Raw genomic sequence first — 19,125 nt, 5'->3', positions numbered from 1 at the left:
TAGCCAATAGCCCCATCAGACTGAGTAGCAATTCCTGCACTTGAAATTCGGTGCTACTTCTGCTAATCAGAAGTACTAATCAGTGTTACCGTCAGAAGGCTCTGTGGGGAAACACCTTCCACCCACCTCTGGGTGGGAACAACCTAAGGTGCAGAACTGACAGTGGAAAATAAGTCCTCTATCCCCACCAATTACTAGTAAATAGCACAGAAATCCTTGTAGGGAGCTCAGGTATGTTGGCAAATGGTAACTATTGGACACGGAGCAAAGATGTGAAGTTACAGCATTTTATCTGTTCTCTTAGAACTCTTTCCGTGCACCAAGAGCCCACAGTAAGCTTAATAGAAGTGAGATGAAAACACCTCACACGAAGGTGTTTAATGAGTCTAGGGAGGAAAGTTACCAGCTGACACATGTAACTGCTAAGGAGCAACCACCTACTGACAACACATCTGTGGGAAGGATCACAGAATCGCAGAATGGCCAGGGCTGGAAGGGATCTCAAGGATCATGAATCTCCAAACCCCTGCCACATGCAGGGCCACCAACCTCCACATTCAATACCAGCCCAGGCTGCCCAGGACTCCATCCAACCTGGCCTTGAACACCTCCAGGGATGGACGGGGCATCCACAGCCTCTCTGGGCAGCTATTCCAGCACCTCACCACTCTCATAGTAAAGAACTTCCCCCTGACATCCAACCTCAGTCTTCCCTCCCTCAACTTCAAACCATTTCCCTTGTCCTGGCATTACCTACCTTTGTAAAGAGTTGACATCGCATTTCCTTTCATACATCTCCCTCAGTGTTTTCTGTGAAGCACACACCACAGCAAATGCATCTGTACCTGCTCCAAGATGCAACCATCTTAGAGGCACTTGCAGAACTGAGTGGAAAATAACTACTTTAAAAGGTTCTTAAAGATGTTTATTTACGTTCATTTTTACAAGCCTTCAAAAATTTGGAATTAGTAATGTTTTTATTGAATAGCTCCAATGTTATTAATGAGTTCCTGCATCTATAGTTCACTTTCCTCCAGCACACATTTCTGCTGTAGATAGTGCTAAAATAGCCGTATTTGTTTGCAAAGCAACTTAATTTGCCACCCTGCAAATGAAGAGTGTTCTAACATGGTTCACACCAGAACTGTCGCTTTTCCACTTTACACAAACAACAAAAATACTGCAGAGTAAAACCTCTTTGCTTCCCTCAAGTGCTTTGCTTCCCTCAAGCATTGCTCCTTTAGCACCCCAGCACATCCCCAGGATATAAAGCTGGGTATCACAAAAAACTGTGACTGAACACCATTACTTCTGCTGGCAAAACCAAGTGCCAATCCCCTCGAAAATGACCAAAATATCACCTTTTAAGTGCATCAAGAGCGTTGCTCATTGGCTGCTGTGGTTTTGAAGTTGTTATTGCTGGCACTGAACACACACACTGACCTGGCTGCTCCAGTTCACTGGCAGCACTGAAGCTTTAGGAAAAGCGCTTCTGGCAGCTTCCTCATTTTTGACACAGTCACATTGGTCAGCCATCGGTCACTCAGATCTATTCCACTTAATTATTTCATGTAATGAGTACTAGAGGAAGAAAAAGCAAAAGCTCTGCCTCAAATACTTTAGAACAAAAAGGCCTTTCCTTAGAATATTTTGTCTATATGCTCTTTTCTCCTTTAAGATCAGTTTCAGGTGAATGTGAGGCTGTAACAGATACCAGGCAGCTGGAAAAAAACCAAACCCAACAGACTGGTTGAATACAGGCACTCACTTTGTCAATAGATGAGGAGTATTTCAGATGTGAATATGTGTTTGCAATTTCTCCAACCACAAACTAACGTGCCGAGCAATTATAGAAGGGAAATTATTTGCAACGCATTATCCCATACCCTCAAGCAATATCGGAGTACAGTACAGCAGCTATTGAAGAATGCACCCGGTGCACCCTGACAGACACGATAAATAGGAGTAGACAGAACACTTCTGACAGAAAACACTGCTGACCGAAAGCCCACCTCCCTCCCAGTACAGGTCAGAGGTAAAAGCTGGGTGCATTCTCTGGTGCCCTCTGCTGCCACTTACCAAAACGACACCAAAAACACACCAAAAAACACATCAGGGTGCTCTTCCACGCCTCACTCCATCCCCACATGAGGACCCAACCACTGCAGAGCCCTGCAGGAGCCTCACCGTGTGACACAGCCCCACTGCCCCAACCCCAGAATCACACCCCTGCACCCCACGGGGCTTGCACTCGGTGTCCAAAAGCTCCCACATCTCAGATGAGGCTGAACTACAGTTTCTTAAAGTCAAGATTTTACACAAGGAAACATCTATTCTCCACCTTATTTCTTTTTGGCAAGTGCAGGGCTGGGGTCTCTCCTGGAGCATCCCCGAAGTTGCTGGACGTGGGGCTGAGCACAGTGCTGGGGGGCTCTGCTGGGGCAGGGGGGGCACACGGGGACCCCCAGGGTCCTACGCAGCCAACCAGGCTGCAGTTCTTCCGGCGTTGCCCTGCAGTTGTTATTTAACCGTGCTCAATCTGACACACAGAGATGGGCAGAGCGCTGACGCAGCATGAACCTGCTTTGCTGTCCAAATGCATTTCCACAGGGTGAGCCTGCACGCACTGCTGCTCCCCTTCGCACGTCGGATCCCTCTTGGTTTTGTCTCACTAACAGGTACAACTGTAGCACTGATGAGTAATGCCGGCGTGCACTTCCTGCCTTGTTCACCGATTAAACACAAATGTCAGCATGCTGATCGTCCAGCAGGGACAGCTGATTATCTGATGAGGAATGGATCGACATTTGGAACTACAAAGCGTGAGAAGAACCATTCTGCACCCACACAGCCAGGCGTACTTGGGACTGGGTGAGCCTTACCAACAGGCTCCTCGAACGATCAGTATTGATGGACCAGACACTTCAAAATGAGCTCATACTTCACACAGGCTGATATTTTTTTAAGTTCTCTAGTTCTGTTAAAAAGAAATCTAAGATATGCAGAAGAACTGCATAAAGCTGCATGTTTTGACACCAATTTTCAAAAACATCACGTATTTCAAATTCTAACTTGAGCCTAAATAGTGTCACAGAATCACAGAATCACAGAATGGCCAGGGTTGGAAGGGACCTCAAGGATCACAAATCTCCAACCCCCTGCCACATACAGGGCCACCAACCTCCACTTTTAAGACCAACCCAGGCTGCCCAGGGCCTCATCCAAGCTGGCCTTGAACACCTCCAGGGATGGACGGGGCATCCACAGCCTCTCTGGGCAGCTGTTCCAGCACCTCACCACTCTCTCTGTAAAGAACTTCCCCCCGACATCCAACCTCAATCTTCCCTCAAAGAAAGAACCTATGAAAAGTTTTGCAATCAACACTTCACGATATTTCAAGCATAAGACAGAGGACACCTTTCCCCCCAAATTTTAAATATTACAAGTTTTTAAGACTTCTAATTGTAGACACAAACTCCTTTCTTCGTAAGAGAAACAAAATCCTTTGTCAAATTCTTTTTGTTGTGATTTAAATTCCATGATTTAAACGTGGAATTTAAATCACTACGCACATAGCAAACAAGCACTGAACTCAAATCCTTCTGTTGGGTTAATCCACCTCATAGGGCAGAATATAAAGAAGACTCAGCCCAATTCTTTATATTTTAGCCTGTTTTTTTTACAATATTTCAATGAATTTAATAATTTTCCTCTTTCCTAACAGTTTATTAGAGCTTCGCTTAGCATCTGGAATGCTCTTCCTGCTTTCAAGAGACGGCAGACAGCAGCTTCAGACTATCAGCTCCACAGACATCATCTCTGAATGTCCACCTACACACCCTCAATGAATAAGAATTCTGAACAGTTTTGTTTAGGGAAAAAAAAAAGTGACCAGATCTGATTTCAGGTAACTAGTGACCGTGCTGCCTTCCTCCAGGACAGCCTCACCACAAAGTGCTTCACCATCAGCCTCCCTAACCAACTTCTGAGTTTTTTGTCTTTTGGAATGCAAAGGAGCAAGTTGGTCCAGATTTGGTGTGGCTCTTTGCTGGTTTCGTTCCATTCCCTCCACTCTGTAAATATCACCTTCATTTCCACTGCACTACAAACACTTCCAGTTTGTCATTGGTATCGAGCTGTCATTTAGAAAGCATTGCCCACAAACTCTTCCCCGCTCCCTGCCCCATACGGCTCTTTAACAGAGTGATTCAACATTCAGCAGTGCTGAATCACTCATCATTAAGGGAAGTAAAGACAGTGGTAACAGGAACTCAGCACAGTTTCACCCCAGTGCTCGACAGAGCACTCACGTGAGTTCGCAACACTCAGATAGTCATATTTGATGCTTATTTTTGTTGAATTACCATAGCACATGAAGATGTGCCAGTGAAACCAATCTGAATTGCCCGGTGACCTACTGTAACTTGGAAAGTGAGAAAAATAAATAGCTGCACTGCACACAGAGGTACAGTGGTACAGAATGAGTGTACTGCTCGCTAAGCAAGGTGAAAGACTTCCACTTATCAGTGGCACTGCACTAAACTCCAGGGGAAGATTTGTACTTTTGGAAAACGCAGTTCTCAGTGTATTAAACCAGCAGAAAAGTGGTTATCTTTACTTTTTTTTTCTCCCAACTAGAGAAAGGAAAGAGAAATGCGGTGTGCATGTAGGGCTGTGCGCAGTGAGCGCTGCTGTCCTCTGCTGCCCTTCCCAAACCCTGTATGATGACTGCTGTTGGGCAGGACCCATCCTCCATCTGGCTGAATGCCAGCTGAATGCCACCCCTGGAGGTGTTCCAGAACCATGGAGATGTGGCACTGAGGGACATGGCCTGTGGGCATGGTGGGGTTGGGCTGATGGTTAGACTTGGTGATCTTAGTGGTCCTCTCCAACCTCTGTGGTGCTATATGTTGACATGATAGTGATAGGTTGATGGTTGGACTTAGATGATCTTGGAGGTCTTTTTCTGCCACCTGCCCAAACGGCTGAATTCAGTCCTTTGAAAGATTTGCCATGCAGAGCTCTCCAGCTTTGTTCCACCTCCTGGAACTCCTTGAGCAGCACACGTGCTGTTTTCACTCAGGAACGCATGCTCTTCTGCACTTCTGAAACATTCCTCCATAACTGCCTCTACAACTCTGGACTTCTCATTGGCAAGATTTCTGAATCACAGAATCACAGAATGGTCTGGGTTGAAAAGGACCTCAAAGATCATCCAGTTCCAACCCCCTGCTGTGTGCAGGTTCTCCAACCAGCAGACCAGGCTGCCCAGAGCCACATCCAGCCTGGCCTTGAATGCCTCCAGGGATGGGGCATCCACAACCTCCTTGGGCAACCTGTTCCAGTGCATCACCACCCTCTGTGTGAAAAACTTCCTCCTCATATCCAACCTAAACCTGCCCTGTCTCGGTTTAAAACCATTCCCTCTTGTCCTATCGCTATCCACACTTGTAAACAGTCATTTTCCCTCCTATTTATAGTTTCCTTTCAAATACTGGAAGACCATAATGAGGTCTCCCCGGACTAACTGTTAATATCGAAAAGCATTTTTGTTAAGCCTTCTACAAAATGTAACAGCCTGGGTCCTATCTATTCTATACAGCACATCATTTTAGAGAAAACACAAGATATCGGCAGGTTCCCGCTCGGCCGCTTGCCGCAGCATCCACCAGGAGGCGCACCACGGAGCGCCGGGCAGCGCTGCAGGGCAGGGCGCTGAGGACCGGGGTGGCACCAGCCAGGTTAGTGAACGAAAACTTGGGTTAATTCCTGAGAGCAACTCATTGCAGCTGATTTGTCGGTCTCCTCTGGTAGAGGAGAAACAACAGACAAAACAGGCTCCATCTGACATTCAACCCAACGGAGCATATGTGTTGGGTCTTCCAAGGGTGTAGCTTTTCCACGAGCAAACGCAGCAAACAGCATGCATCCAACTGAACTAGAATTAATGACACTGGGCATGACAGAATAGCTGGAAGGTAAAATCTGCTCTCTTTGTCATGTTCAGGGCACAATCACAGGTGTGGGCTCTGCTTCCACCGTCAATCTGCAGTAACAGAAGACGCATGAACCGAAGAATTCAGCCTGGTTTCAAGCAGCCTTCCTCCCAGCAAGAGCACACAGTGTGGTTTAAAGAGCCACCTGAAGCCTGAAGCCTGACCGACCCAGCACTGACACAGCTGAGTGACATCACTGCCTTGAGACACAGCAGATAGGAAAGGAGGGCAGGCCTACAGCTGGCCTGTGCCACTTATCAGTGGCACTGCACTAAACTCCAGGGGAAGATTTGTACTTTTGAAAAACGCAGTTCTCAGTGCATTAAACAAGCAGAAAAGTGGTTATCTGTACCTTTTTTCCCCCCAACTAGAGAAAGGAAAGATAAATGCATTAAGGAAAGAAAGAGAAGTGCATGTAGGGCTGTGCAGGTACAAAGCACAGAGGGATCCACAACGAGCTGCTGCAGTGCTGCTGGAAGCGCAGCTTCCTGCTAGTCAACAGCACTCTGCATTTTATCAGAGAAGCACTTCACCTTTCTCCACTTCCAGACAGCTCCATTTCTCACTCACCTCATGACTTAGAAGGCACCAGCAACTAATTAATTCAAATAGACCCTTTTAAACAACTCTGTTGCTTCCCAAAGCTATTAGCGTGATCTGCCAGTGCCCTATTGCACACAACCAATAATCATGAGAAGACATTTTCTTCTCATTTATTCACACGCTTTCACTTTATTACTTGTGAAAGCATTTGTGTGTGCATGCAGAAACTGCTTTTACAAAGCGTGCCAGGACTGTGCTGAATAACCCAGCAGCAAATCCAGCGCTGCATTTTTTTATTTATTTTGGAGTGGATGAATTCTAGTCTTAAAAAGTTACTGAAGATACACAGTACGTAGTGATAGAGTAATTCATCTCTTTTTCCAGTGTGGTTTAAAGATATACTGCAGAAGGGTAAAAAAAAAATTACGAGTGAAAGACAGAGCACTGCTGATTGCAGGTTATGGCAGATCTGTTCCATCAGTCGATACAAAACTATTCACTCAGCACAGCAGCACCAGGAGCTGCCCTCTGGGTGTTCTCAGAATCCATAAACTTATGCTATGAGCAGAAAAGGACCACCTCGCTGCCCATAATTCATGGCATTCCTTTCCCACAATTTTGGGACAAAACGAATCAAAACCTCAGCCCACACTGGAAGTACCTTCTGGAAACAAAATCTACTGCAGCAGGCTGCTCAGCAAATGAGTCCGAGTCATCAGACAAGAGCTTCCACCCTGACTTCAGCAGTATGGGAGCACATACAGGATTCAGGAAAGGAAATGCTCTTTTATTCTGCACAAAGTGTCCATGCTCTAACTGCATTTATGTGCAGCGACTCACAGAGAGCAGCCTCGGTCATGATGGCATTCGTGGCATCCTTGTAGAGTGCAAGTAAAAAGAAAACAATAATTTATTTGGTATGTTCCACAATTAAGATTAATTACGTTATAATTTGTATTACTTGATTGCACAAGAATACAAATACTAGCTGAATTAAGAATGCTTGAGAAGTTTAGAGAGGGAATTAAGAGGAAATAAATTTAAAATAATGTTTATATTGTACATGCCAGGTGGTAAATATTCGTGCCAGTGCACCAAAGAACAATGCAATGCAGTATTGTTCTGAGTTAAGCACGCAGGACACACTAAATCCTCAAAAAGTCAGTGTACAATTGCTACAGTCCTTGACACACTGTGATGGCCACGTCTGGCAGTGTTGCAGGGCAGAACACAAGGCAAGTTGTATACCAAACCACCTCCATCCTCACCAACCACCACTGCTCTCGGAGCAACCCCAGCTGAGAGGGAGCTCACCACACCAAACCCTCACCTTGGGGAACTCATAGCTGTGTCCAGCAGTACATCCTGAATGAACTGTGAGTTCGTTCCATCAATTTCTGAACACTCGTAAACCATTATTTACTATGAAAATGATTTCATAAGCCAAGAAAGAGCCTCAAAGAAGAAAAACCAGAACTACCTGGTCCTTTATTGTTGCTGCCTTCAGAAGAAGGCAATTGTTTTCATCAGTGCTCTACACTGTAAATCTTCCTTTGGATTTAATCAGGCAAGAAATGGCCTTTGCACCCCACGAGGCTGCAGCTGCTGTTCTCTAATGGTACAGCTGATTAACAACTGTAAGGAAAGGCAGCTTGCTTTGGTTTCAGCTGGGACAGAGCTGTTTTTCTTCATAGTGTCTGGTTTGATGCTGTGTTCTAAAAGAAAAACACTGTTGATAACACACCAATATTCTAGCTGTGGTTGAGCAGTGCTGCGTGGAGCCAAGGCTGTTTCAATCTTCTCAGTTTCTCCTATTGTCCTGCCAGTGAGAAGCCTGGGGGGCACAAAGGGACAGTAGCAAAACAGCTTATCTAGACTGGCCAAAGAGATATTCCATACCACACAATATCACATGGAAGGGAAGCTGGAAAGGTAGGGGGGGCTCATCAGAACACAGCACACAGTGCATGGCCTGGAACTCATCTTTGTAGCTGGGTGGTACCTTGCCATCCTGCCCCAGAGCTCAGTGCTGTACAACACAGCCGTTGAGGGCTCACTGCCTGCTGGGCTGTACTGTGCTGTCCAAAAAGGTCTTCGAGTGATATTTGGGTTAGTGTATCATTTGGTACAGTCATTTAGCCCTCTGTCCCAAAAAGAACGCTGCAAAGAACAGGAATTTGTTCTTAAAGCTTACTATCATAGGTGAAAAGAGACCAAAAAACCCAAAGCCATGCCTACCCATAACCCAGGATGTGCCCACAGACAGAACACACAGAAGTCCTCATGTTATTATCGGGGTACACCACAACCACAGCACACACGCAAGTTGAAGGCCTCAGCCTGCTGCACCGCTGTGTCCTGCAGCACTGACAACTTCCCTTTGAGACAACAGTGACTGCACAGCTCATAAATTAGCCTTGTCTCAGTCTGCAGCTGGATGCACTGCTGGGCATTCTCCTTCATCCTCTCGGGTTTTGCCTTTCCCAACGCAAGGCCCATTCACCCTCACCACATCCCTCTCTTACATCGTCCTGTCTGAGCCCACTAACGGCAGTCCCAGCGAACCAGCAGCCAGCACATCATGCTCACCACATCAGGTTATAATCTCTTCCACCTCAGAGACTCATGGCTGCATGCTGAATGCCACACCACGCTCCTTCAAGCTGATGTTAGTTGCTCCTAAGAATTATTTATTGGAAACAACAGCATACAGGCGTTAACATCTGCACAAAGGAAGCACGTGGAGAGAGACTTATGGCTATGGTTATTTCTTAGGGGTCTTGAACACACTCCTACACAGGGAAGAACCATTTGGTGCAGTGTGCCTATGAGCTTCCTGCACCCTTTTATTCAGTTCAGACACTGCGTATCTGCTGCTCCCCCCTCAACAGCAGTTAACCATGCTGTCCTCACTTCCTCCCAGTCCTGCATGGGGCTAGTCCTGCACTACATGCTCCTGGCACTGGTGTTGGAACGACGTTGAAGCTCACACTAAAGATGCAATCAGCATGAAACTTTAATATCTCTGCAAGGTAAGCAAGGCTATTAAAGCAAACAGAAAAATCAAATGGAAACTTCAGCCGAATAGGAAAGTGTATTGAAAGCCCGCCAGCGTAGCAATACAAACATTTCACTGTGTTTATAGCCACGATGCTGTTTGTTTCACCTCTACTGCTTAAAGTGAGAAACGTTCCCAGCTTCTGTTTTTAACTCTCAGTTTTGTGGAAGTCCTGCTAGCTTGAGACCAAGGCCCCCACCAACAGAACTCGGCATGAATTTCACACATTTTTAAGGTTTTGCATTTTGAAAGATTTGTTTTTTCCCTGTCTATCAATACCTGTGCAAATCTTATTTCTCTTGAACACGACACCCTAAATATCATAGAATCACACAATGGCCCGGGTTGGAAGGGACCTCAAGGATCACGAATCTCCAATCCCCTGCCACATGCAGGGCCACCAACCTCCACATTCAATACCAGCCCAGGCTGCCCATGGCCCCATCCAACCTGGCCTTGAACACCTCCAGGGATGGACGGGGCATCCACAGCCTCTCTGGGCAGCTGTTCCAGCACCTCACCACTCTCTGAGTAAAGAACTTCCCCCTGACATCCAACCTCAATCTTCCCTTCCTCAACTTCAAACCATTTTCTGCTATTATCTCCCCTTTCAAAGAGTTGACTCCCCTCCTGTTCACAAAAGTTCTTGGGGGAGATGACACAGTGCCAGGGATTCAGCAGGGAAGTTTCCAGCGTGTCCTTCAGTGAATCCTATGCCCACTGAAAAGATTCCCACTTCTCTCAGATCACTTCTGTTGGTTTGCCACCACACTTCAGTGCTTGTGTAAAGTTCCCTTTAATGAGTTGATTATTCCAGCCATGGCTTTGCTTTCTTCCAAAGAAGCAATGAAATTTAAAGCTCTGTAAACAATTCAGAAAAGTTCCAGCCAATTAAATATATCAAGTTAATAAAAAATCTGTGTTAGTATGTGTAGGTCAACCCAGCACACTGCTAACAGCATTCCTTCTGCAGTGTGACCCAGCACACTGCTAACAGAAGGGCTTTGGGTCTGCTCTGCAAACACATACTCTAAGGACAGCTACACGTGTGCCAGCATTTTGCTTGCGCTCAGAACGTAAAACAGCACATTTAGGAGAAAAAAATTAAAATAAAAGAATACAAAGTTTTGTCTTAGCGTGTTCTGCACACCAAGGTAGCTGTTGTAAATTTCACCAAAAAAATTAAAGGTGATTTAACTTTTATTTGCTTGTGTATACATTCAGAAATTAGAGGTAATTTCAGTAAAGGCTAAATTGGATACCACTGGTTTTAAAGTGATTAAAAATGTCTGTCAATAGATTGTAGTTTCTGCAGTAATGAGCTCCCTCACAGTCGAGCGTGAGACACCAAGAATGCCAAAAACCTCAATTAACCTCCAGAAAAAAAAATACAATGTTTTCTGGCTACTTCTGGCTTCAGAAACAGCCTCTCTCAGTCACTCAATGATTCAACTTTTGAAATCTTTATTTGCACAACAAGCCCAGACTGGGAGAAAACCTATTCCTAAAACCTATGACTAATAATTTCAAAACAGAAGACTTGAAAACACAAAGTGACCATATCTGCATCTTTAAAGGGTAGACTGAAAACTCAGTCTTCTTGTTTGACAACTGTTATTTTGGCTAAAGTCTCCAGTCAGTTTGCTCCATATTTTAGCGTACAGACAAACAAGAAGCTATCATAGGAAGACTGCCTTATGCACAGCAAAAAATCCTGGCCCTTAAGTGCCAAGTCCAGAGATCAGGACGATTTAAGACAACTGGAAATAAAGCCCAGACTCACCACTACCTAACAGAAAAGCTCCCGGTCTGCAGAGATCCCTGTGCATTCTCTCCCACATCAGCACGTAGGGCAGTGTAGGCTGGCCAGGAGGAAACGCTCTCATTGCCTCACTCCTTTCAGAGGTACCATCCTTAAGAACTGCAGCAGCAGCACCTGGACACGTCTAAGGGTCCAAGAAAACTCAAAGTCTGTGCAGTCACCTGGCACCAGAGTCCTGCAAATCAGTGGGGAAAGCAGAGCTTTCTCCCATTCAGACAGAGGGAGCTGCTGGCCTTCAGCCTTTTGTGCATTATGGGAGCAGGCAGCTTAGAGTAACATAAATGCTGCAAACACTGCTGAAGTGTGAATGCTTACACAACCAAGGAACTGAGATAGCAGCTTCCAGGGGCAGAAGGGGCTGTAAGTGGTTACCCACTGCTAACTGCAACCCACTGTGACTAACAGCCGTCCTGCCAGCACACACTGCTTAACTTGCGCCAGGTGTGAGCAAGTAAGAGGAGCTCTCATCCTATTTATTAACAGTTAGATAATAAGTTTCCTTGCTCTGCTAAGTTCGTTCTGTGCAAAATCATGAGATGCTCGATGCAGAACACTCACCTGGCTCCGAAGATGTCTTTTTTCGCCAGATCAATGCCAGACACCACTTTCACCCTGAGGATACGAGACTCCTCCTGGTAATAAAAGAGAAAGAAGGTTTAATACTTATCCTGTCAATGACTGTGAAGATCACCCATTCGCAGCAGGTTACCCTGTGAATGAACTCAAGCCTTCAGATAGCAGAAATCTTTGTTAGGTGGAGAAAGCCCTCCCAGAGAGAGAAACACACTGTATCTGCCCAAGAATAGCAAACACGAAGAGCTTCCAGTTGCACCAGGAGTTAAGAAAATAATAGCAGATACCAGTAATAACTTAACAGTAATAACAATACAACAATTTCAAAACCCAACAAAATCATTGCTTATCGAAGCATCTTCTACTTCAAACCCTAACTGATCCCTATTCCAAATCTGAAGAGATCAATTCTCCATGTTCATTCATTCTGCTCAGACTCTCGGTCTGTCTCTTCAGACACAAGGGAAAATATCTGTAAGCTTTTTGTCCAACAATGCGAATAATCCTCGCAGGAAGAGATGTCTAGGGCCTAAAAAAACATACAAGTCCTCAGCACGCGATGGTTTAGACCTGTCCCACCTGCTCAGTAACAGTGTCCAAAAACCGGTTTCAGCAGCAGGTGGTGGATTCAGCAGAGGCACGTTGCCCACTGCATTGCCACCAGGATGTATTTCTAGGACAGAGCATGTCCCAGTGGGCATGGCTTTGGTTTGTGCCCTCGTGATGCTCAGCTCCTGAGGAGCATCGGCATCAACAGTATTTTCTTTCTCTCTGTTCGACCTGTTTATTTTTGTTACCCGGAGGCCACCGAAATTCAACCTGGGAGAGGTTCTATAGAAACAGGTTCTGCAGTCACCCCTATCAGTTTTGCTTTTTTCTCCTGATAAGCGCTCCAGAACTGAGAGACGTGGGATTCAATTACAGTAATTTGAGACTCCTTGAAGGCCATTTGGGAAACAATAATGCTCCCCCACAGGTTCCTCCTGGCATGGCCACGCTACACCTGCCCTGTTTGCCTTGGAGAGCCAACAGCAGCTGTGAGCCTGCGGGCCCTGATGAGATAGCAGAGATCATCAGAGGGTCGGAGCACGCCAAAGCACCCCAGCATTCCACCAGGCAGGAAAACAAGGTAGCGTGTCAGTGGAGTTACTGTAGTGCGTATTGAATTGATTGTACTTTTTAAGGTTTTAACTATTTTTTCCTTCAGTCTGTTAATGTCAGTCATTATGTTTGGATTACAGGACACATCAGACCTTCACTTTTAATAGACAAAAGGCAATGGACTTGCAAACTGAGCATTCCTTTGTTAAGAGGAGGAAAGTTAGAAAAGCCATCAGAACCACACAGTTCTGAACTCGTGGAGAAACTAAGGATAAAAAGCTGTGACAGTAAATGAAGAAGGACCAACAGAAGTGTTTCTAACAGCAGCTACACCACAAATGCTCCTCACACTTCCTCCATGTCATCAGCTTTACTGCAGCACATCTCATTTCTGCACTGACACCACCTCAGTGCATCACCTGTATGGAAAGAGAACCATCAGGAGGAAGGCCAAACGCGGCAGGATCTCTGCTGCAGGTCCACGAGACACAGCAGAAGCTCCTCCAGGCAATCCAAACACATTCTCAAAACTGTACTTTCAGTCCCACTTCATCCTTTAAAAGAAATTCCATTCCCTCTCTGCATATGTGCTCTCAATCTGTAACCCTGCATTTTACTAAGCAGGAAAAATGTTTTGGCAAGTAAGCGTTCAGATTTCCAGAAGCATGAAATAAACACAGCACTTTAATTATATTAGAAACATCTCCATTAGTAACAAAGCCTCATCTACCTACATCTACTACCCTCACTCAGCAAGGTACCTTCATCAACCCCACTTCTACTGTGTGCAATGAGCGAGGCATGTGAAAGGCAGAGAACATTTTCTTCTTATGCCCCTTTTTCTTCTCTCATCCCCAGCGTGCTGTGCCTTGATAGAGGAAGGAGTTAAACATTCACAGCAATAGTGCCTGCCCATAACAATTAGATATAGGATTGCTTGATTAGGCACAGTGGGAGACCTGGAACAGATTACACCTGACACAGGTTTCTGCTCACCCTCTTTCGAAAGGCTGTACAAGAAAAATAGATTTTCTCTTTTGGTTTGCTTTCCTGAACACCCAGGGGACTGCAGGACATCATCACTGAACACCAGAAATCTCTGAGACAGAAGGTGCAGGATGCAAACCCCAAAGACACTGCTCCCTTCTCTGCAGGGAGTCGGGGCTAATCTTCAGCTAAGGAGCACCTGGGCTCACTGCTGCTGGGTGAGCACTGTTTACACACACAGTGATTTCAGCAGGAGGTGTCGAGACACACTGCTCTCCCTGCAGTTCACTCCATTCCCACCCAGGTATTTCTGCAGTGAGGTCAGTGTGTGGAACCAGTGCAGCCCACAAGCAGTGCCTCTGATCACCTACATCACCTGACAATATTCAGCCAACTCAGAAAATGCTGACCTGCCTTTTAACTTTAATCCAAACATCTAGATTTCCAGGGAAGTTGTCACGTAGGAGCACAGAAAATGTCTCAGCTGAGTTATATGTCATCTGAATTTGGTCTGCAGATTAAATAATACTTAAACAGCTCAAAGTGCTCATGTATAGGCACATGGGTACCCAGCCTGATGTGTCCTGTGAGGGCTGGTCTGTGTCTGATGTGCAGGGAGAATCACAGAGTATTAATTAAGGCTGGAAAAGACCCCAAGATCCCCAAGCCCAACTCCAACCCATCCCACCATGCCCACTGACTATATCCCTACACAGCACTATAGAATCATTAAGGTTTGAGGAGACCTCTATGATCCCAAAGTCTAACCCTAGAACATCCTCCCTGTGCCCACTGACCACGTCCCTAGATGCCACATCTCCACAGTTCTGGAACACCTCCAGGGTCAGGGACTCCTCCACTTCCCTGGGCAGCTGTGCCACTGCATCACTGCTCTTTCGGAGAAGAAGTTGCTCCTAATACACAACCTGAACCTTCCCTGATGCAACTTGAGGTCACCACCTTCCAACCTGAAGTACCCAGCAAAGAAAAGGACAAGGGAACACATTTGTGGGGATAAGGAGAAGAAATGCCTCTGGGGAGCTATCACTCATTGGATCATACGCATGAGAGCGTAGATGCAGTGAGGGTGGTGGATATGTGGTGGAACACACAGTTCAGGACCTGGTTTCAAACTGAGTAAATGAACAAGACCATTCAGAGTGGGTAAACAGAGCTGACCTGAAAAGAGGGATCTATGTCTAAAAGCTTGTCTATTTTTTCCAATTACAACTGCAATCAGTGTAACAAAATATATCCCAATGAAATGGTGTAATAAAACATATTGATCCTGCTCATAAACCTCAGTCTGCTGAGAACAATCAGCCTTCAGAAGAACTTCTGTACGAAGAGCATCGGCAGCCTTCAGCGTAAGCAGACAGATGGAGAAGGCATGAAAAGCGCAGGAACTCGGGGATGATGTGGGGAAGGTCAGCAGTTTGTTACACAACATTACATACTACTCTGAAAGCATCTATACCAGAAAGCGTTGAGTTCGAAAAACTAAGGAAAACGACGTGATTTTCTACATAAAATCATCAAAACTCGCCCCTGTACACTCAAAATTCTGGAAGCTTGACCGAAGGAAGACATTTTTTTCTGCTGAACCTATAAAAGCTTGTTTAATTGGCCAGTGCTTATCTTAAAAGTGAAAGAGACGCTATGCCACAAGAGAATACTGTAACCACAGGAGTCCTCTGCAGATAAGCAGCTTTGGGTCCCGCATGCAGTGGTATGCCATGGAGCAGAAAGACCTCCTGACTGAACATCACCGATATCAATCTAGTAGTACAGTACTATTTACTGGCAGCAAAATACGCTAAGGCATTATGTTGAGTTCTCCTGCTAGACCCATTCACACTGACTTCTCCTTTGTCCAATGATTAACACACAGTTTACTTGTTCCTGCCTCCCTGAAGATGTCAGAGGTTACATACTTTCCTCCTATGTTGTGGGAAAGGTCTACAGGGGCAACATTCTGCCACCTGCAGCTCAGGCTGCTGTTTTGGAGATGGCAGCTGGGCGGGGGGAACCAATATCGGACTCAGTGCAGCGGAGCCCAGAGCCAAGTGTGCAGCAAAGCAGCAACAACAGCAAGCAGACCCCGAGCACCTGGGGAACAGGGTGAGGGAATATAGCAAAAAGGTGCGTTACAGACCTGTGAGAGTCCGTACATATGCTTACGTACGTGTATTTATACATAAGATTCGCATTTTAAAATCTGCATTTAAATGAACGCCATATTTTCTCCCTCCAGGCACCCTGAAAAGCAAAGCCATTTGTAAGACCTATGAAAGCATTCACATAAATAACTAAGCAGCCCTCCAATCCTCAGGATGCTGGCACCAGGGGCACCACACCATGCCCTACATGTTCCCCCCCTCCAGGTGCAGCTCTGTCCCATGCAGCAAGGAAGGATGACCTGGTGCACACACAGCACGGCACGATGGCCATGTCACCCAGGGCTGCTCAAAAGACAGATTCTTGAACACAGACAGTCAGTAATCCAGCCTGACAGAAGATGAAAAACTAGAAGTCAGCTTCCCATGGGACAGAAAATCCCATGACACGTTTATAACGTGCATTAAAAGAGTGGTGCTGACATCATTGATACAGGTACAAAAAATGGACAGACAAGTGTAGAATGCACCACAAGTCTGGATCAATGCAAACCAGGACTGGAGCAATGTCCCACGGAGTGGAGAGGAGAACTGGCGCACTGGATGGAGCACTTGGTACGCTCTTCCAAACCACCACTGAAACGCTGACCAACCCACCTACGAAACATTGACCAAACCCCAACCAGCGCCCTCAGCAGCAACACATCCAGCTCTCCGGGATGCCACTGCTGCTCACTCTGCAGACCCAGCCCCAGGCAACCCCACTGCCCATACCCGAGGCCCTGGAGCGGGGCAGGTGCCCATCCAGCCCTGCGCACCCACTGGCACTTACCGGAGGTGCTGGTGGTGCCAGCGACCTCAGGCCCAGCCTGCAGCTCAGTGCTGCACCACGGCCCCGCAGCACCGATCAGGACACGGAAGCTGCACCGGTGGAGGCCATAAATTTCCATCACCGAGGCAACGAGGTGAAAGGACAGCAATCTAGTGCTTCACCTGGGGAACATGTAACGTGAAATGCTGGTTGTTTTCTTCCCCTCCACAGAAGAGGCAATTTTGATTTCGAGCAGAGATAGGAGGCAGTGAAGTAAATTTCCACTGAGCAGAAGGAGTGGAGCCAGCACCAGAGAGCTCCCTGCCACTGCAGGCTGAACTCCCAGCCTGCTATCACCTCGAGTGAGAAAATTCACCTGGAGCATGGTGTGCTGGGCGCAGCAGAACTGCAGTAGCACCCGAGCAGAGCGCTCCTTAATCCTGTGCTACAGCACAAAGTCAGTGGCAGTCTGCAGTTTCAAAGCAAAACACAACAATGCTCACCTGCTTAAACAACACAAGTATTTTCCATAAAGAGCAAGACTGATGACGTTAGAGCACCCCTAAGTCTGTCAGCACAAGGATGCGTGGCAGGCAGATCAGCCCACAGAAGAGCCACATTCTCTCCTTTGCGGGTGGATGGCAGCAGCCCACACGAGAGCTGGGCAAGAAGAGTGTGGGATGAAGCTGTGTCTATGATAGAGGCATGCAGAACAACAAGGGTGCAAAGCCGCGGAGCCGGACCACACAACCTTGGAAGGATTTCCAATTCTGTGGCTCTTACCACAGTCCAGGTCCTGCAGGGACACCATGGAGCGATTTGCTGGGGACGGTGTCAACAGCACATCATGAACCTCACTGTGATTCCTGTGCGGTCTCACCAATGCAGGGGTCTGTGTGGGCAGCTCGGCCAGCAGCCCCTGCTCAGATCCCACTGCTGCAGCGAGCACAGGTGCAGGGCACGGCCGCACCTCCACTCTGCTCAGCTCAGGGCAGCAGAGCCAGTGTGGGCGCAGTGCAGCAGGTCTGGGTTACAGTTTGCTGGTTCCAGCACAAGCCAAAGCTTTGTTCAGCAACTCAGCACAGAGCAGCTCCTCCTGCTCTGAGCTGCGTACTTTCCTTGCAGAATTCTTCACATGCATGGCACGGAGAAACTTATTTCAAAGCAGATTGACACATTTTGTCTAACACTGATCTCAGAACTGCAGAGATGAGCACTGGAAGCACGGTGAGGAAAGAAGCTGGGAGCCAAGGGGCATTTAGAGTCAGGGAATGGCTGCACAGCATCACAGGGTAACCACAACTTTATGGACCTACACTGAAAGGGCTCTGGTTGTCCCATGCCACTACAATGACACCGGGCCAGGTTTTGCTCAACACGGCATGGATGTGTCCCAGAAGCAGCAGGGATGAAACAAATAGCAGCGAGCACTGCAGGAACAATGGAGCGTGGGAACCCACAGCTTACACAACACAACCTATCTGATGTTTTGCAATAACGCTGCCTACTCTGAGGCCTCAGCACTTGGAGGCGAAGTGTTCATGTTTTTCCTGGCCAGCCATCCCAGCCCAGTGCTGCAGAGGGGGGCTCAGACCCCCACCTCCCAGCCCAACCCTGCAGAGAAGAGCTCGGGATAGAGTACTGAGCTCACCAGAACCTGTTTACAGGGTATTTTTAGCACATCAAAAAGAAAACTAAAAAAGCAAGGCGAGCTCCAGGTGAACTGTGTTCTATTTTTACAAAAAGCAGTTGATATTTTTACTCTTCACAGCCAGTATGCTTGAGCAATTTCAGCCAGCGTGCTGAACCAGGTCAGCTGGCATCTGCAGCAGTGCCCAAATGGACGCAGAATTGCTGTCAGGAATGGCCGAGCTGTGCTGCAATGGCTGAGCTGTGCTGCAGCACTTGCCCTGCTCTCTTACCCTACACTCAGACCTATTTATGCCACTCACTGAGGAACGATTCCAGCAGCAGCACTGCTTTCTGCACACAGTAACTCACCAGGCTCCAGCAGAGCCATGCATGCTGTACTGATGTCTCTTAGACCCAGCAGTACCAGCAAAGTAAAAAAATCTCCATCTGCTGTCACCCTGTGCTTTTTAATTGCCACAGAGGCA

General features: G+C 46.8%; 1 protein-coding gene across 3 annotated transcripts in view; it reads right to left on the bottom strand.

Annotated features, from left to right (window-relative positions):
• NEDD4L (NEDD4 like E3 ubiquitin protein ligase) overlaps nt 1-19,125 on the bottom strand; it is a 136,764-nt gene that overhangs the window by 92,647 nt on the left and 24,992 nt on the right. For all 3 annotated transcript variants that reach the window (XM_085214190.1, XM_085214192.1, XM_085214191.1), the window contains exon 2: nt 11,978-12,051. In XM_085214190.1, the coding sequence (XP_085070316.1) occupies nt 11,978-12,051 (74 nt within the window). The remainder of the gene's footprint in view (nt 1-11,977; nt 12,052-19,125) is intronic.

The sequence above is a fragment of the Meleagris gallopavo genome, chromosome Z, assembly GCF_905368555.1.
Source record: "Meleagris gallopavo chromosome Z, MGAL_WU_HG_1.1, whole genome shotgun sequence".
In the NCBI taxonomy this organism is placed as follows: domain Eukaryota; kingdom Metazoa; phylum Chordata; class Aves; order Galliformes; family Phasianidae; genus Meleagris; species Meleagris gallopavo.
This window is presented reverse-complemented; position numbering and strand designations above follow the sequence as displayed.